At 41.7% G+C, this 20,363-nt stretch overlaps 1 protein-coding gene across 1 annotated transcript in view; it reads right to left on the bottom strand.

The window, feature by feature from the left end:
* Positions 1–318: 318 nt before the first annotated feature.
* The window catches only part of LOC137628488 (uncharacterized), a 21,609-nt gene continuing 1,564 nt past the window's right edge, over positions 319–20,363 (bottom strand). Inside the window, exons 2-3 of the mRNA XM_068359644.1 lie at positions 19,463–19,604; positions 319–8,351 (exon numbers count right to left, since the gene is read on the bottom strand). Coding sequence (XP_068215745.1) covers positions 660–8,351; positions 19,463–19,604 — 7,834 coding nt within the window. The 3' untranslated portion in view covers positions 319–659. The remainder of the gene's footprint in view (positions 8,352–19,462; positions 19,605–20,363) is intronic.

Genomic DNA, 20,363 nt, shown 5'->3' with positions numbered 1-20,363 from the left:
ATATTTGTAAAAATGGAATAGGACTTCTAGGGTAACAATTCACTCTAGGCCAGATTATACATTTGTATATTTCATCTTCGCCCAACGGAGCGAAGTCATCTAATATTCGAACAGAAAAAGAATAAGTAGAAAATGTTGTAATTCATGATGTAGAATAACTTGAAGAGAAATATAATTTTCAAACGAACTTTTCAAAGAAGTCAACCGAAAGATTTCAGGGTAATTTATATATATATATATATATACATATATATATATATATATATACATATATATATATATATATATATATATATATATATATATATGTGTGTGTGTGTGTGTGTGTGTGTGTGTGAAGGTAATAAGGGTTTTGGAAATGGTAAATTTTTACAAACTTGTTTATGGTTGGATTTCACACGGTCTTGTCAGAAGCGAAATTTGAATGATCTGTTTTGGAAAAGCACATTTTAGAGAGTTCAATTGCAATGATTATAGAGGATATACACGAAAATATGCAAGAATATTCTCAAATTTGCCAAAGAAGTGCTTTACCCCTCTGAATTAAGAGGAAGCTCCATTTAAGGTTAGTGAGGGGTGTAAAAACCCCTATGCATTTTCCTGTACTAAATGTGTTAAACTGATTTACTGTACATTTATGTACAGCAAAATTCTTATTCCTAAACAATTATTCGGATTTGAACATCTAAGTGAGGAATTACTTCCTTACTTGCATTGTTTTCTTTGGCAGGCCAATTTTCCCTGGAGGCAACATCCACTGAAGAGTTAGGATCTCTGGTAGATTCTGGATGTAATACACTCTCTGTGATCGTAGTTGGAGTTGGTGAAACACTTAGGTCCTCTGTTACTGTAGTAAAAGCAGTAGAATCTGAGGTAGTCATACAATTTTCACAGAACTCAATGGCATATGACCTACTTGAGTTTTGGTTTACAAAGTCGAGAAGATTAAGCTTCCTGTTGCGATCTCCGTTCATCCCATCTACTGATATCCAGGCATTAGCATTTGGCAGTAACTTGTCGCTTGATCTTTTAGACCTGCCGGCGTCTGTATTGACTCTACTTTCTGCAAGGTAATATAATCTTGACGATTTTCCCAAGGGCATCTCACTCAAAGATTGGTCCTCTATAGAAAAATAGTGCCAGCCAATATCAGTTGCGTTGACTTCTAGCTCTAAATAGAATATTTCATCAATCACTTGACTTGAAAGTTTATGGACAATGCCCGTGTATACAGGTTTATCGGACATGTCCTTAGAACTGTACAATCTATCTGGTATTTGGTAAAGGTCTTTATCATCATTTACTAAGAAATCCAAAGTGTCGTCTTCATCTTCTCCCGGAATAAGGACGCTCTGAATGAGCTCATGGGTTTCAAGATTGTCTATCATAGACAGTTTTGGATCTCCCAGAGGATTCTTATTTTTAAACGTGGCCATGAAACTTTTGAATTTTCCCATTAAAGATGATATCATTGTCCACCGTGCTGTCTTTGTCACGTTTGGTTGAATGTCTTCAAAATCTAGTGTCAGAGAGGGATTAGCATTTTTATTACCAAATGTTGTGCCAATGATTTTGAAATCAGTATGTAGTCCATTCTCATGTTCTACTATCTCCGGTTGTGCGGATGTTATCTTCATATCGTAAACTGTACCAAAACCTTCATTCTTGATCATAATTCCTAGGGAGAAAGGTATAGCTGGCTCAACTTCATCCGTGAATGGGTCATCAGATATCACGTTCTTTTCCCAGAAGTAATGAATGTTTAGTAGGGGATCTGGAAGTACAGTCAATATTGTAGGAAGGAATTGAATGACTACCTCTTTGCCATTAAGCATATATGTGAGATCTCCTCCAATATCGTATTGAACGGAGGAGATAGGAGCAGCTTCTGAGGAGGGAATAAGGAGCCATTCTGAAGTCCCACTAGATTCTGCAGAAAGAGTCCCCTCACCATCGACCCCTCTCAGAGAGCCAGAAAGTTTGGGAGCGCTTATAGAAAATTTCTTTGTTGATATTTCATGTGTAATTCTATTTATTATAATGATTTTGACAGAAACATGTTCCAATGAACTTTTATATTTATTTTCAATTGTAAGTGTAGCAGTGAAGGCTTCCTTTGTTAAAATTGCCTGTTGGTTAACTCTTATCTTCACTACAGCACAGACTTCATTACCTTGATCTATTGCATCAGTACTTCTTAGCCTATCGATGTCATGTTTGTAAGACTCTACATAAGAGGAAAAGCCTCGTTGTACTGCAAAAGAATTAATTTTAGATATATTATACAATGTCTGTTTAAGAAGCGTATAAGAAATTATGTCTTCATTATTGTCATCAGGTGCTAACTTTCCATTTGCCCAGTGTGTCATTGTTGTGTTGAAACGTTTCATGAGTTTTTCTATATCACTAGGGGTAACTCCCTCTGGAATTTCCTTTCCTTTGATACTGAATAATTCAGTCAGGGATATAAACCGACCCAAGTCGCTCGCATCGTCAAAATGGTCGTAGACAGAACTGCTGACCCACGCAGTATCTCCTTTTTCCAACCATAACTGTCCTCCAAATATTTCTTCAAGAGCCCTAAAGCTATAAAAGATACCTGCTGCAGACCTTATGAATTCAGAGATGATCATCTTTTCAGGAGATTCTGACAGAGGTTCTTCGTGAAGGCATTCATTCAGAACTTCTTCAAAACAAGAAAGAAGAAAATACGGCATACCAACTCTTAGACAGCCAATATAATTCAACATATTCACAATATCAATTGAATTTATTTCAGATTCCATAAGAATTGCACAATTTGTAGGATCAGCTGTATCTACTGAAGCAGAACTGTGAAGACTAAAGCTATTCAAATCTTGATTAGCTGTTGAAGTTACAGCAGGACCTAATGGCAAACATCTTAAAGCTGTCGCGAGACATTTATCACAAGCCTGATAAGAAGTTGATTGGAAACTGTCTACTTCAAAGGTTGGGTAACCGGATGGTCCACTTGAACAACCAATGCAGCTTATGGTTGGAACAGTAGGTCTACTAGGCTTAGTGTGACCATATGCATTGCGGAGGATTTGCATCTTGTCTACAAAAGCAAACTCAGTGGTTCGATTCTTTATTCCATCACAGAAATACGAATACAGAATCTTAGCAACGTAGAAAATTGATGTAGACGATTTCCTTTGTCGTTTTCTATGTGATATTTTGATCTGAAAGCTGAAAGACTCATTTGCTTCAAGATTTTTGGGGATATTTTGAAGAGCTGTAAATTCTAGAGTTGGGTGAATTGGCAGCATAAGAAGAAGTCTTTCAGCTCTTATGATCCCATGATTTTTTACTGTGATTTCGACTGTTTCTTGTAGCCCTAGTTTGAAGTCCTGGAGGTCATTTGAAACGGGTGTTACCTTCAGAACAGGCAAGGGGACATCCTCTTTATAAACGCCATTGAATTCGATTTCATATTCATCCTTTATTTTCGAAGGCACTACTGAGAAATCATATTTCGTGGCTTGAAAAGGCAGAAACACTTTAATGATAGGATTTACTATTGATGCTAGAATCACTTCCTTTCTTGATTCATGTTCTGGGGCTTCAATGCTCAGTTCATATTCGTCTTCTGGAATATTGAGAAATATTGTACTTCCATTTTTCTCTGCAGTTGACTGTGTTACAGACAAACTTCTATCTCGGTTTGTCAAAATTATTGTAGCATTAGACACAAGAGGACTATCATCTGTGTTAAATGTAAATTCATCTACAATTGTGATTGTTAAATTCATGATAGCATCAGATATTACTTGTATACTAAATGGAATACTCTTATTAGTTCTTATGCTGTTAAGATAAAAGTTTCCAGAAAAAATACCGAGACTTTGGTTTTCTGGTACAGTCACTAGAATGGATACAACGGCTGTCTCTTCACTCTTTATATCAAGACCATTACCAAAGTTTCCTTTTGATCCTAAACTAGAGAGAGCAAAGATTGGTGAGTCAGGGAGGGATATTCTCACATTTTCTGCTGTAAATATGCCATAATTTGTCACTCTACACTCCACAGACTTTTGTTTTCCACGGATTATGCTGGTTAGAATTTCTGGTGGATCTATTTCCAATAAAGGAAGCATATATTTGATATCTAATTGCACTTCTAAATATCGATATACTCCTTCTTTACTTTGCAATTGAACAGGAATGTTTGCTTGAACAGGTTTGTCAGTTTTTATAGCTATGTTTATAGCAATGCTAGTTCCTGACGTAAACGTTGGAATTCGTTCTTCACCAGCACCAAATGTGATAGTTAAATTTATTCCTTTGTCAGTTATTTCCTTGGAAAGTGGCATTGCTTGAATGACATGTAGGTCGCCTGGCCCGTCATTGATTAATGTCGTAATATTGGCATAGAAATTCTGAAACGGACCAACCATTTCTCCTGTCAACGTGACAGGTGTATTCAAAAGTCTCATTCCAAATATTTTCCATTGTATTTGGGATGATCTATTAGGATCTGTAGGATGCATAGCAGTTGCTATATAGTTGCCATACTCACTACTGGTGGGGTGATACACGACAGAAAAATATGCTTCATTATCGGTGAATGCAGTCAGTGTTTTCCTTAAGCCAGATTGCTGATTATAAATAATGACAGTCACAGGCACTATTCCTTTGAGTATTTCCCTAATTGGACTCACTGTGTTATACTCAACAGTTCCACGTAGAATCAATGGTTCACCAATTACATAGTTGTTATTGATTAAAGGTATTAAAATGGGCAAGTATGTAGAGTAAACAATAGCGTTTATTGTTAATGTATCAGTATATATTTTATTAGCTGCAGTTACTTCAAAGGTTAAATTTCCTGCTTGTGCCCTTTTCAAAACGATCCTTCTATTTGAATGCTCTAGAAATGCTCTTGCAGGTGCCGAAATAAGGTTCCATATAATAGGTGGGTCACCTTGGGATAACATCAGCTTAACTTCAAAATCTTGGTATTCAAGCAGGAAAGTTGATTCTACTGGTTTGATTCTAGGTCCCGATAGGAACGCTTCACAATAGTCCCCGTACCATGGCTGCTTACACACGCACCTTCCTTGGGAGCAAAATCCGCGTGGTTGTGAATAATTTTGACCACACGAATCAGATGGACAGGAAGCAAAGAGTGTGATTACTTGTGTAGCTTTGGTTGATGCTCCAGTACAGGAATCTTCAAGAGTCCATTGCCGAACAATCTGTCCAGGACATGGGATTACAGAAGAGGTGTCTTCATATGATAGCACTAATGGTCTGTTACAATGATTTTGAGCAGAGGCTGTTTTGTCTGGGATGCCAATGGTTTGTGATGAACATGGGAATGATAAAGAGGATAAAAGGTCAATGGTAGGATTAGAAATTAGATGAATGGTCTGAAGTAGACTTGCCTTGTTTCCAGCTTCGTCTGTAGCTGTCCAGTAACGGCTCAATGTACTACAATTATAGCTATCAAGCACATTTACTGTGGGGTTCATATCGAAATCATCTGATACAAAGGCTGTTTGTAAAGGGCCTTCTAAGACAGATGAAACCTCTGTACAAGGAATGCTTGTGTCACCAGCAATTATTGTTGGTGGTTTTGTATCAACCACCCACCTGTATGTTGAAGGTACCCCAGTGGTATTGATTGTATCTATTGCATATATAGAAAATTCATATTCTCCACCATGTAACACAGAAAAGGAACTACTTGAAGATCTACACGGAGTATAGTTTGGAGTACTGTTTGTAGATGCACTGTGCAGCCTGCAGTAAAAATTGCAAAAAGTCTCACTGCAATAGTATGAGAAGCTAAAACTACTACTAGATACTGGGCCAGGTGTAGATGTTAGAATTACCTTCGGTGCTGTAAGGTATATTCTAAATGTAAACATAAAGCGGGCAATAAAGTTTTCTTTCAGATCTCTAAGTTCAATGTAGAATAGATGTTGCCCTTCAGTTAAGTTTGTAGCACTAAATACACCCTCTGAGCAATTAAAGAGTGGTTTAGTATCTAAGCTACATACAAAGTGACCTGGAATGTTTGCTGTCCATTCAAATGTTACATTTTTCTCATACAATATTTCCTTCGGAGGATTTATGAGTTTTATCTTTGTTTCATTATTTGTGTCAAAAGTAGTTGAAGAGTGCCGAAGGTTTTCAGAGGTTGTGGGAATTTCTTCGTTATTAGTCCGTTTACTATCTGTGAAAATGCCTGATTCTTTTTCAGAATCAGATGTTTTAAGATTATGGAATAATGAAGGTGCTAAATTATCCAAGTCCTTAATAGTCGTAAGTGTTCTGGAAATGTCCGAATTTGTGTTGGGGAATGGAGGTTTGGAAATACCTGGGCTTTTGGTTTGGAATGGAGGCTCTGAAATATCTTGGATGCTGGTTGGGAATGGAGGCTCTGAAATGTCAGGGCTTCTGGTTGCGAATGGAGATTCTGGAACGTTAGGAGTTATATTTTGGAATGGAGGTCCTGAAATGTCTGGGATTCTTTCTGGGAATGGAGATTCTGGAACGTTAGGGGTTATATTTTGGAATGGAGGTTCTGAAGTGTCTGGGATTCTTTCTGGAAATGGAGATTCTGGAACGTTAGGAGTTATATTTTGGAATGGAGGTTCTGAAATGTCTGGGATTCTTTCTGAGAATGGAGATTCTGGAACGTTAGGAGTTATATTTTGGAATGGAGGTTCTGAAATGTCTGGGATTCTTTCTGGGAATGGAGATTCTGAAACGTTAGGAGTTATATTTCGGAATGGAGGTTCTGAAATGTCTGGGATTCTTTCTGGGAATGGAGATTCTGAAACGTTAGGAGTTATATTTCGGAATGGAGGTTCTGAAATGTCTGGGATTCTTTCTGGGAATGGAGATTCTGAAACGTTAGGAGTTATATTTCGGAATGGAGGTTCTGAAATGTCTGGGATTCTTTCTGGGAATGGAGATTCTGAAACGTTAGGAGTTATGTTTTGTAATGGATGTTCTGAAATGTCTGGGATTCTGGCTGGGAATGGAGGTTCTGGAAGGTCAAAACTTTTGTTTTGGAATGGAGTCTCTGATATGTCAAGGATTCTGTTTGGGAACGGAGGCTCTGAAATATCAGGGTTTGCGGTTGAAAATGGAGATTCTGGAACGTTAGTTTTGTTTTGAAATGGAGGTTCTGAAATGTTTTGAATTCTGGCTGGGAACGGAGGCTCTGAAATGTCAGGGCTTGTTGTTGTGAATGGAGATTTTGGAACGTTAGGAGTTTTGTTTTGGGATGGAGGTTCTGAAATATTAGGGATTCTGGTTGGGAATGGAGGTTCTGGAAGGTCAGGACTTTTGTTTTGGAATGAGGGTTCTGAAATGCCGGGGTTTCTGGCTGGAAATGAAGGTCCTGAAAGGTCAGGGTTTGTGGTTTGGAATGAAGGTTCTGGAAGGTCAGGGATTTTGGGTTGAAATGGAAGTTCTGAGGTGTCAGGGATTCTGGTTGGGAATGATGGTACTGAAATGTCAGAGATTGTGGTTGAGAATGTGGGTGTGGAATTATATGGACCTTTATTAGATGATATAGAGACTAGATCCTTTGGGGTTATGGTAGGTGTTGAAGTTGTGTTGCTTTCAGTGGACTGTAAAAATGTACAATCATTTGACGGGGAATAAATTTCCACCATAAACTGAAATCCAACACTACTAAGAGGAACATTTGAATTAGCAAGAAAGTCCTCTAGTACAAGAGCAATTATTTTCTTCCCACATCCATATTTAGCTTCATATGTGATTGTGCACGTCTCTTCATCTAATTGTGCATGAGGTAAGCCATTGCAAACACTGTCACACTCTGGACCAACTGCCCAGCGGCACCTCACGTAGTCACGATCATAGTCGTTTATTGGGAACGTAATAGTATGGTTAAGATCCTTTTCAAGTCTAAAGTCTTCTGGCAAAGATGGTATAGGTGGATTATTTATATCATTCGTGTCGTTTCTGGTCTTCACGCTAAATGATGTTTGAAGGGTGACTGGCTCATAAACTGGGTCTGCCCAGAAATGATTTTGAAGAGAAAGAATAACCTGGTCAGTTGTTCCAGCAAAATTGTGTAGCAAAAAATTTCTAAAATGGGCTATGTCGCCGTTGGTATTTCTAGGTAAGCAGCTGATATTAAGAGTTAGGACTGTATCATTATTAAGGCATCCAGTTAGGCATGCTAGTTTAATTTGAATTTCATTATCATACCCCAACCATGTTTGTCTCTTTCTCAGCTTATCAACCTCCTTTGTCCTTTTTGATTCACTTGGAGTGATCGTAGCATATGGGCATAATGTCTGAATACTTGCTAATTCATTTATGAAATCCATTATGATTTCCATCTGAAAAAAAAAGAATTAGCTTATGTTAGAAATACCCGAGAAAATCCAAAATGTAAAATGGTGTATCTTTTCTTTATAGAAAAATTACATAATAACTCAGGTAAAAAAATGGAACAAGTTAGATATTAGAATGCATATTCATTTGTTATACCTTACAGAGTAGAACCTAGAGATTGAAATTTTTCATTTAGAAATGTTTATAATAATAGTACCTGTGTTACTAACATATCGAGTTAATTGCATACCTAAACAAGCTCTTCATATAGTTAGCTGCTCAAAAGAGCAAACACGGGTGGCATAATTCAACTCCATCATCAAGCAGTTCTATCCACCAAAGAAGTGATCTACTTTATACCAAAGTATTCTTCAGATTTAAGTACCATTCAAAAAGAGATTTCCCCCAACATGCATACCCATTAAAAGATCATGGCGTCACATAGCTTCAGCATGGAATACAATTCATTATGTTGAAGCTTTGTTACGGGAGAGAGTATTTCCAAACCAGGTAATCTCTCTTCTCCAAATTAGAGCTTAAACTCTTTTCCTTAATATATTTATTTTTATGCTTCAGTTTTTCATGTTTTATAAACTTTATTTCATCCTGCGATCCAATCTTTATGACTACTGCTTCCATATATTAGTGGTTACAGAGATGCACATGGGCACATGGTCACACTAAGCCTAGTAGACCTACTGTTCCAACCATAAGCTGCATTGGTTGTTCAAGTGGACCATCCGGTTACCCAACCTTTGAAGTAGACAGTTTCCAATCAACTTCTTATCAGGCTTGTGATAAATGTCTCGCGACAGCTTTAAGATGTTAGAGATGTCAAAATTCACCTTGTAGATTATTGAGAGATGGAATCGTAGTTGAAAAGGGTTTGCATAGGAAGCTGTTGACGAAAGTTCTGGGTGATGTCAATCAACTAGATGGTGTGTATTGCTTAGGCATAGCTATCGTCGAAGTTGGTTCATCGAACTCTAGGGAAGCTGATCCTTAGAGTAGGATGCTGTATGGTGATGGAATCTTATCTTTAAGGATAAAGGGGAATGTTTTCAAGACCTCTGTTGTAAAACCCGTCTCTCAGCATCTCACAGCGATATTCTGGTCTCCAAAACACCGCCTCCCATGGATGGTATGGTATGAAAACTAACTTAAATCAAACGTAAGATAATGTTGAAAATACTTTTGTTTATTCAAGGAATGACAGCACTTTATCATTAAAATAGAAACTATTTACTAAAGAATTTACTAAAGAATATTCTATTCATTCAATTCAGATGATTTAAGTGGTTCTGTTTCTATAAATGAAATATAATGGTCTGTTTTCCAATCATGGATCTGTTGACAGCATTTAGAGAACCCTTTCAGCATTTGTAGAATAGCTTCAACTCCTAGGCTTTCCTTACATTCATTCTGATGCAGTGTATGCTTAATAATCTGTTCATCACCATAAATCTGTGGATGACCCATTGAAGCCATTGGTTTCCCAACTTTCTGGAAAGTCTGCCCAAGGTTCCAATTGAGATACCATCCTGGTTCACTCTGTGTCAGCCGTATCTCCCATGGTCCACCAGTCCATGGTGTGTCTTGCATTTCATAGGGGAAGATAAATCTGCATCTTCAAGCGAGAAGCTTTTCTTGGTGGTTTTTGAAAGAGTTGTCTTGAGGTTTGTGACAGGGTGCAATTGGCCTCCTCCTTCTTCTGGCATCATGGGTGCCTTGTATATTCCGTTAGAAAATGCATTTGGTGTCTAGAGGATTTTCATGTGTCCCTTCTTGTAAATAAATTCCTTTTAGTCTCTGCTGTTAAAAGCTACCCATGACTTTAGAATAAATAGTTCTTGATTGGTTCCTCTTGGAAATTGCCCTTGCTCATGAAGAATTTCGAGCAGCTACTCGGGACTTTAGAATAAATAGCTCTTGATTGGTGCCTCTTGGAAATTGCCCTTGCTCATGAGGAATTTCGAGCAGCTACTCGGGACTTTAGAATGAATAGCTCTTGATTGGTGCCTCTTGGAAATTGCCCTTGCTCATGAGGAATTTCGAGCAGCTACTCGGGACTTTAGAATGAATAGCTCTTGATTGGTGCCTCTTGGAAATTGCCCTTGCTCATGAGGAATTTCGAGCAGCTACTCGGGACCTTAGAATGAATAGCTCTTGATTGGTGCCTCTTGGAAAATGCCCTTGCTCATGAGGAATTTCGAGCAGCTACTCGGGACCTTAGAATGAATAGCTCTTGATTGGTGCCTCTTGGAAAATGCCCTTGCTCATGAGGAATTTCGAGCAGCTACTCGGGACCTTAGAATGAATAGCTCTTGATTGGTGCCTCTTGGAAAATGCCCTTGCTCATGAGGAATTTCGAGCAGCTACTCGGGACCTTAGAATGAATAGCTCTTGATTGGTTCCTCTTGGAAAATGCCCTTGCTCATGAGGAATTTCGAGCAGCTGCTCGGGACCTTAGAATGAATAGCCCTTGATTGGTTCCTCTTGGAAAATGCCCTTGCTCGTGAGGAATTTCAAGCAGCTGCTCGGGACCTTAGAATGAATAGCCCTTGATTGGTGCCTCTTGGAAATTGCCCTTGCTCGTGAGGAATTTCAAGCAGCTGCTCGGGACCTTAGAATGAATAGCCCTTGATTGGTGCCTCTTGGAAATTGCCCTTGCTCGTGAGGAATTTCAAGCAGCGGCTCGGGACCTTAGAATGAATAGCCCTTGATTGGTGCCTCTTGGAAATTGCCCTTGCTCGTGAGGAATTTCAAGCAGCGGCTCGGGACCTTAGAATGAATAGCCCTTGATTGGTGCCTCTGGGAAATTGCCCTTGCTCGTGAGGAATTTCAAGCAGCGGCTCGGGACCTTAGAATGAATAGCCCTTGATTGGTGCCTCTGGGAAATTGCCCTTGCTCGTGAGGAATTTCAAGCAGCGGCTCGGGACCTTAGAATGAATAGCCCTTGATTGGTGCCTCTGGGAAATTGCCCTTGCTCGTGAGGAATTTCAAGCAGCGGCTCGGGACCTTAGAATGAATAGCCCTTGATTGGTGCCTCTGGGAAATTGCCCTTGCTCGTGAGGAATTTCAAGCAGCGGCTCGGGACCTTAGAATGAATAGCCCTTGATTGGTGCCTCTGGGAAATTGCCCTTGCTCGTGAGGAATTTCAAGCAGCGGCTCGGGACCTTAGAATGAATAGCCCTTGATTGGTGCCTCTGGGAAATTGCCCTTGCTCGTGAGGAATTTCAAGCAGCGGCTCGGGACCTTAGAATGAATAGCCCTTGATTGGTGCCTCTGGGAAATTGCCCTTGCTCATGAGGAATTTCAAGCAGCGGCTCGGGACCTTAGAATGAATAGCCCTTGATTGGTGCCTCTGGGAAATTGCCCTTGCTCATGAGGAATTTCAAGCAGCGGCTCGGGACCTTAGAATGAATAGCCCTTGATTGGTGCCTCTGGGAAATTGCCCTTGCTCATGAGGAATTTCAAGCAGCGGCTCGGGACCTTAGAATGAATAGCCCTTGATTGGTGCCTCTGGGAAATTGCCCTTGCTCATGAGGAATTTCAAGCAGCGGCTCGGGACCTTAGAATGAATAGCCCTTGATTGGTGCCTCTGGGAAATTGCCCTTGCTCATGAGGAATTTCAAGCAGCGGCTCGGGACCTTAGAATGAATAGCCCTTGATTGGTGCCTCTGGGAAATTGCCCTTGCTCATGAGGAATTTCAAGCAGCGGCTCAGGACCTTAGAATGAATAGCCCTTGATTGGTGCCTCTGGGAAATTGCCCTTGCTCATGAGGAATTTCAAGCAGCGGCTCAGGACCTTAGAATGAATAGCCCTTGATTGGTGCCTCTGGGAAATTGCCCTTGCTCATGAGGAATTTCAAGCAGCGGCTCAGGACCTTAGAATGAATAGCCCTTGATTGGTGCCTCTGGGAAATTGCCCTTGCTCATGAGGAATTTCAAGCAGCGGCTCAGGACCTTAGAATGAATAGCCCTTGATTGGTGCCTCTGGGAAATTGCCCTTGCTCATGAGGAATTTCAAGCAGCGGCTCAGGACCTTAGAATGAATAGCCCTTGATTGGTGCCTCTGGGAAATTGCCCTTGCTCATGAGGAATTTCAAGCAGCGGCTCAGGACCTTAGAATGAATAGCCCTTGATTGGTGCCTCTGGGAAATTGCCCTTGCTCATGAGGAATTTCAAGCAGCGGCTCAGGACCTTAGAATGAATAGCCCTTGATTGGTGCCTCTGGGAAATTGCCCTTGCTCATGAGGAATTTCAAGCAGCGGCTCAGGACCTTAGAATGAATAGCCCTTGATTGGTGCCTCTGGGAAATTGCCCTTGCTCATGAGGAATTTCAAGCAGCGGCTCAGGACCTTAGAATGAATAGCCCTTGATTGGTGCCTCTGGGAAATTGCCCTTGCTCATGAGGAATTTCAAGCAGCGGCTCAGGACCTTAGAATGAATAGCCCTTGATTGGTGCCTCTGGGAAATTGCCCTTGCTCATGAGGAATTTCAAGCAGCGGCTCAGGACCTTAGAATGAATAGCCCTTGATTGGTGCCTCTGGGAAATTGCCCTTGCTCATGAGGAATTTCAAGCAGCGGCTCAGGACCTTAGAATGAATAGCCCTTGATTGGTGCCTCTGGGAAATTGCCCTTGCTCATGAGGAATTTCAAGCAGCGGCTCAGGACCTTAGAATGAATAGCCCTTGATTGGTGCCTCTGGGAAATTGCCCTTGCTCATGAGGAATTTCAAGCAGCGGCTCAGGACCTTAGAATGAATAGCCCTTGATTGGTGCCTCTGGGAAATTGCCCTTGCTCATGAGGAATTTCAAGCAGCGGCTCAGGACCTTAGAATGAATAGCCCTTGATTGGTGCCTCTGGGAAATTGCCCTTGCTCATGAGGAATTTCAAGCAGCGGCTCAGGACCTTAGAATGAATAGCCCTTGATTGGTGCCTCTGGGAAATTGCCCTTGCTCATGAGGAATTTCAAGCAGCGGCTCAGGACCTTAGAATGAATAGCCCTTGATTGGTGCCTCTGGGAAATTGCCCTTGCTCATGAGGAATTTCAAGCAGCGGCTCAGGACCTTAGAATGAATAGCCCTTGATTGGTGCCTCTGGGAAATTGCCCTTGCTCATGAGGAATTTCAAGCAGCGGCTCAGGACCTTAGAATGAATAGCCCTTGATTGGTGCCTCTGGGAAATTGCCCTTGCTCATGAGGAATTTCAAGCAGCGGCTCAGGACCTTAGAATGAATAGCCCTTGATTGGTGCCTCTGGGAAATTGCCCTTGCTCATGAGGAATTTCAAGCAGCGGCTCAGGACCTTAGAATGAATAGCCCTTGATTGGTGCCTCTGGGAAATTGCCCTTGCTCATGAGGAATTTCAAGCAGCGGCTCAGGACCTTAGAATGAATAGCCCTTGATTGGTGCCTCTGGGAAATTGCCCTTGCTCATGAGGAATTTCAAGCAGCGGCTCAGGACCTTAGAATGAATAGCCCTTGATTGGTGCCTCTGGGAAATTGCCCTTGCTCATGAGGAATTTCAAGCAGCGGCTCAGGACCTTAGAATGAATAGCCCTTGATTGGTGCCTCTGGGAAATTGCCCTTGCTCATGAGGAATTTCAAGCAGCGGCTCAGGACCTTAGAATGAATAGCCCTTGATTGGTGCCTCTGGGAAATTGCCCTTGCTCATGAGGAATTTCAAGCAGCGGCTCAGGACCTTAGAATGAATAGCCCTTGATTGGTGCCTCTGGGAAAATGCCCTTGCTCATGAGGAATTTCAAGCAGCGGCTCAGGACTTTAGAATGAATAGCCCTTGATTGGTGCCTCTGGGAAATTGCCCTTGCTCATGAAGAATTTCAAGCAGCGGCTCAGGACTTTAGAAAAAATAGCTCTTGATTGGTGCCTCTTGGAAATTGCCCTTGCTCATGAGGAATTTCAAGCAGCTGCTCAGGACTTCAGGACTTTAGAATAAATAGCTCTTGAGTGGTTCCTCTTGGAAATTTCCCTTGCTCATGAAGAATTTCAAGCGGCTGCTCAGGACTTTAGAATAAATAGTTCTTGATTGGTTCCTCTTGGAAAATGCCCTTGCTCATGAAGAATTTCAAGCGGCTACTCAGGACTTTAGAATAAATAGATCTTGATTGGTTCCTCTTGGAAATTGCCCTTGCTCATGAGGAATTCCAAGCAGCTACTCAGGACTTTAGAATAAATAGCTCTTGATTGGTTCCTCTTGGAAATTGCCCTTGTTCATGAAGAATTTCAAGCAGCTACTCAGGACTTTAGAATAAATAGTTCTTGATGGGTTCCTCTTGGAAAATGCCCTTGTTCATGAAGAATTTCAAGCAGCTACTCAGGACTTTAGAATAAATAGCTCTGGATTGGTTCCTCTTGGAAAATGCCCTTGCTCATGAGGAATTTCAAGCAGCTACTCAGGACTTTAGAATAAATAGCTCTGGATTGGTTCCTCTTGGAAATTGCCCTTGCTCATGAGGAATTTCAAGCAGCTACTCAGGACTTTAGAATAAATAGCTCTGGATTGGTTCCTCTCGGAAATTGCCCTTGCTCATGAAGAATTTCAAGCAGCTACTCAGGACTTTAGAATAAATAGCTTTTGATTGGTTCCTTTTGGAAATTGCTCTTGCTCATGAGGAATTTCAAGCAGCTGCTCGGGACCTTAGAATGAATAGCCCTTGATTGGTGCCTCTTGGAAATTGCCCTTGCTCGTGAGGAATTTCAAGCAGCTGCTCGGGACCTTAGAATGAATAGCCCTTGATTGGTGCCTCTTGGAAATTGCCCTTGCTCGTGAGGAATTTCAAGCAGCGGCTCGGGACCTTAGAATGAATAGCCCTTGATTGGTGCCTCTGGGAAATTGCCCTTGCTCGTGAGGAATTTCAAGCAGCGGCTCGGGACCTTAGAATGAATAGCCCTTGATTGGTGCCTCTGGGAAATTGCCCTTGCTCGTGAGGAATTTCAAGCAGCGGCTCGGGACCTTAGAATGAATAGCCCTTGATTGGTGCCTCTGGGAAATTGCCCTTGCTCGTGAGGAATTTCAAGCAGCGGCTCGGGACCTTAGAATGAATAGCCCTTGATTGGTGCCTCTGGGAAATTGCCCTTGCTCGTGAGGAATTTCAAGCAGCGGCTCGGGACCTTAGAATGAATAGCCCTTGATTGGTGCCTCTGGGAAATTGCCCTTGCTCGTGAGGAATTTCAAGCAGCGGCTCGGGACCTTAGAATGAATAGCCCTTGATTGGTGCCTCTGGGAAATTGCCCTTGCTCATGAGGAATTTCAAGCAGCGGCTCGGGACCTTAGAATGAATAGCCCTTGATTGGTGCCTCTGGGAAATTGCCCTTGCTCATGAGGAATTTCAAGCAGCGGCTCGGGACCTTAGAATGAATAGCCCTTGATTGGTGCCTCTGGGAAATTGCCCTTGCTCATGAGGAATTTCAAGCAGCGGCTCGGGACCTTAGAATGAATAGCCCTTGATTGGTGCCTCTGGGAAATTGCCCTTGCTCATGAGGAATTTCAAGCAGCGGCTCGGGACCTTAGAATGAATAGCCCTTGATTGGTGCCTCTGGGAAATTGCCCTTGCTCATGAGGAATTTCAAGCAGCGGCTCGGGACCTTAGAATGAATAGCCCTTGATTGGTGCCTCTGGGAAATTGCCCTTGCTCATGAGGAATTTCAAGCAGCGGCTCAGGACCTTAGAATGAATAGCCCTTGATTGGTGCCTCTGGGAAATTGCCCTTGCTCATGAGGAATTTCAAGCAGCGGCTCAGGACCTTAGAATGAATAGCCCTTGATTGGTGCCTCTGGGAAATTGCCCTTGCTCATGAGGAATTTCAAGCAGCGGCTCAGGACCTTAGAATGAATAGCCCTTGATTGGTGCCTCTGGGAAATTGCCCTTGCTCATGAGGAATTTCAAGCAGCGGCTCAGGACCTTAGAATGAATAGCCCTTGATTGGTGCCTCTGGGAAATTGCCCTTGCTCATGAGGAATTTCAAGCAGCGGCTCAGGACCTTAGAATGAATAGCCCTTGATTGGTGCCTCTGGGAAATTGCCCTTGCTCATGAGGAATTTCAAGCAGCGGCTCAGGACCTTAGAATGAATAGCCCTTGATTGGTGCCTCTGGGAAATTGCCCTTGCTCATGAGGAATTTCAAGCAGCGGCTCAGGACCTTAGAATGAATAGCCCTTGATTGGTGCCTCTGGGAAATTGCCCTTGCTCATGAGGAATTTCAAGCAGCGGCTCAGGACCTTAGAATGAATAGCCCTTGATTGGTGCCTCTGGGAAATTGCCCTTGCTCATGAGGAATTTCAAGCAGCGGCTCAGGACCTTAGAATGAATAGCCCTTGATTGGTGCCTCTGGGAAATTGCCCTTGCTCATGAGGAATTTCAAGCAGCGGCTCAGGACCTTAGAATGAATAGCCCTTGATTGGTGCCTCTGGGAAATTGCCCTTGCTCATGAGGAATTTCAAGCAGCGGCTCAGGACCTTAGAATGAATAGCCCTTGATTGGTGCCTCTGGGAAATTGCCCTTGCTCATGAGGAATTTCAAGCAGCGGCTCAGGACCTTAGAATGAATAGCCCTTGATTGGTGCCTCTGGGAAATTGCCCTTGCTCATGAGGAATTTCAAGCAGCGGCTCAGGACCTTAGAATGAATAGCCCTTGATTGGTGCCTCTGGGAAATTGCCCTTGCTCATGAGGAATTTCAAGCAGCGGCTCAGGACCTTAGAATGAATAGCCCTTGATTGGTGCCTCTGGGAAATTGCCCTTGCTCATGAGGAATTTCAAGCAGCGGCTCAGGACCTTAGAATGAATAGCCCTTGATTGGTGCCTCTGGGAAATTGCCCTTGCTCATGAGGAATTTCAAGCAGCGGCTCAGGACCTTAGAATGAATAGCCCTTGATTGGTGCCTCTGGGAAATTGCCCTTGCTCATGAGGAATTTCAAGCAGCGGCTCAGGACCTTAGAATGAATAGCCCTTGATTGGTGCCTCTGGGAAATTGCCCTTGCTCATGAGGAATTTCAAGCAGCGGCTCAGGACCTTAGAATGAATAGCCCTTGATTGGTGCCTCTGGGAAATTGCCCTTGCTCATGAGGAATTTCAAGCAGCGGCTCAGGACCTTAGAATGAATAGCCCTTGATTGGTGCCTCTGGGAAATTGCCCTTGCTCATGAGGAATTTCAAGCAGCGGCTCAGGACCTTAGAATGAATAGCCCTTGATTGGTGCCTCTGGGAAATTGCCCTTGCTCATGAGGAATTTCAAGCAGCGGCTCAGGACCTTAGAATGAATAGCCCTTGATTGGTGCCTCTGGGAAATTGCCCTTGCTCATGAGGAATTTCAAGCAGCGGCTCAGGACCTTAGAATGAATAGCCCTTGATTGGTGCCTCTGGGAAATTGCCCTTGCTCATGAGGAATTTCAAGCAGCGGCTCAGGACCTTAGAATGAATAGCCCTTGATTGGTGCCTCTGGGAAATTGCCCTTGCTCATGAGGAATTTCAAGCAGCGGCTCAGGACTTTAGAATGAATAGCCCTTGATTGGTGCCTCTGGGAAAATGCCCTTGCTCATGAGGAATTTCAAGCAGCGGCTCAGGACTTTAGAATGAATAGCCCTTGATTGGTGCCTCTGGGAAATTGCCCTTGCTCATGAAGAATTTCAAGCAGCGGCTCAGGACTTTAGAAAAAATAGCTCTTGATTGGTGCCTCTTGGAAATTGCCCTTGCTCATGAGGAATTTCAAGCAGCTGCTCAGGACTTCAGGACTTTAGAATAAATAGCTCTTGAGTGGTTCCTCTTGGAAATTTCCCTTGCTCATGAAGAATTTCAAGCGGCTGCTCAGGACTTTAGAATAAATAGTTCTTGATTGGTTCCTCTTGGAAAATGCCCTTGCTCATGAAGAATTTCAAGCGGCTACTCAGGACTTTAGAATAAATAGATCTTGATTGGTTCCTCTTGGAAATTGCCCTTGCTCATGAGGAATTCCAAGCAGCTACTCAGGACTTTAGAATAAATAGCTCTTGATTGGTTCCTCTTGGAAATTGCCCTTGTTCATGAAGAATTTCAAGCAGCTACTCAGGACTTTAGAATAAATAGTTCTTGATGGGTTCCTCTTGGAAAATGCCCTTGTTCATGAAGAATTTCAAGCAGCTACTCAGGACTTTAGAATAAATAGCTCTGGATTGGTTCCTCTTGGAAAATGCCCTTGCTCATGAGGAATTTCAAGCAGCTACTCAGGACTTTAGAATAAATAGCTCTGGATTGGTTCCTCTTGGAAATTGCCCTTGCTCATGAGGAATTTCAAGCAGCTACTCAGGACTTTAGAATAAATAGCTCTTGATTGGTTCCTCTTGGAAATTGCCCTTGCTCATGAAGAATTTCAAGCAGCTACTCAGGACTTTAGAATAAATAGCTTTTGATTGGTTCCTTTTGGAAATTGCTCTTGCTCATGAGGAATTTCAAGCAGCTACTCAGGACTTTAGAATAAATAGCTCTTGATCGGTTCCTCTTGGAAATTGCCCTTGCTCGTGAGGAATTTCAAGCAGCTACTCTGGACTTTATATAGAAGTTTCCCCTTAACCAACTACCCCTTAACAATCTTGAATTAAAGACTGGTGTTGGTTTTCATCAACTACAGCTAGCAGTAGTTGATGGATATCCATAATAAAATGTCTATGGTTTGTAGTATGAAAATAGACAATATTTTTTTAATTTTGTGATTTTGAATGAAATTTAGGTAAGTTTTAATGTATTTATTTTTCTCGTTTAATGCTCTTGAAAGTTTTGTAAGTCTAAATGTACAAATGTCTGTAATTTATGTATTTCCGTAATTGTCAGAATGTTTGGGAATTTTACATATTTTTTATATCTCCGTTTGTGAGTATTTAAGAATTATCACTTTAAACATGTAATCTTCTGTCTGTTTCCTATAATGACACAGAATGGCCTCCCCGACACTAGCATCGGTCCATATGTCCCAAAAACTATTGTCAGCGCCATTTTAGGTCAGTCGCAATGGCGAGTGCCACCTCTGGAGCAGAGTCCGTTATTATTTATTGAAAAAAAAAAAAAAAAAAAAAAAAAACTTTGCATTGAAAACCCTCTTGTGGGTACACTGACGCCTTCACTCTTACCTCTTTAACTTCTCCACTTAAATCCCCGTACAAATGATAAACCCCGATGAACCCTCCATGAAATCCTGGGATTAAGCCATCTGTCATTTTGACTGCAAGAAGGATGACCCCTGCAGTGAAGAGCCACGCGCTGCATTGCATCCTGTGTGGTAAAGACAAAGAATCGGCTTAATAATGAGAGGTTATTATTATAAATATTAACCTAATCTCTCTCTCTCTCTCTCTCTCTCTCTCTCTCTCTCTCTCTCTGCTTAAACGTTAACCAGGTTGTGTAGGAACGGTATGGACGCAGATCCTTAAAGATATCATATGCATAGTTGCTAATTAACTGGTGAAGGGCTCAGCTGGAGAGAGAGAGAGAGAGAGAGAGAGAGAGAGAGAGAGAGAGAGAGAGAGAGAGAGAGAGAGAGACCTATCGTTTTTTCTGTTCATATATAAGGACAGAATTCTTCGACCAATATTTTTTTTTTTTTTTGACTGAATTTTAAGATTGCTTTTTGTACTGTTGTAATGTAAGGGCAGATTTCTAAGACCTATTTTGTTCTCTTCAAATTGAAGGACAGAATTCTAAGACCAATTTTCGGTCTGTTCAAACGTAAGGACAAAATTCTAAAACCATTTTTTTTTTCAAGTGTAAGAACAGAATTCTGAGAACAATTTTTGCTCTGTCCAAATGGAATGAAAAAAAATCTAAGGCCAATTTTCGTTCTTTTCAAATATAAGAACAGAATTCTAAGACCAATTTTTGTTATGTTTAAATGTAAGGATATAATTTTAAGACCAATTTTTGTTCTATTCAAATGGAAGGAGAAAATTTTAAGACCAATTTTCGTTCTGTTCAAATTTAAGGTCAGAATTCTAAGACCAATTTCCGTTCTGTTCAAACGTAAGGGAAAATTCT

The sequence above is a fragment of the Palaemon carinicauda genome, chromosome 36 (genome assembly GCF_036898095.1).
Source record: "Palaemon carinicauda isolate YSFRI2023 chromosome 36, ASM3689809v2, whole genome shotgun sequence".
Taxonomy (NCBI): Eukaryota; Metazoa; Arthropoda; class Malacostraca; order Decapoda; family Palaemonidae; genus Palaemon; species Palaemon carinicauda.
This window is presented reverse-complemented; position numbering and strand designations above follow the sequence as displayed.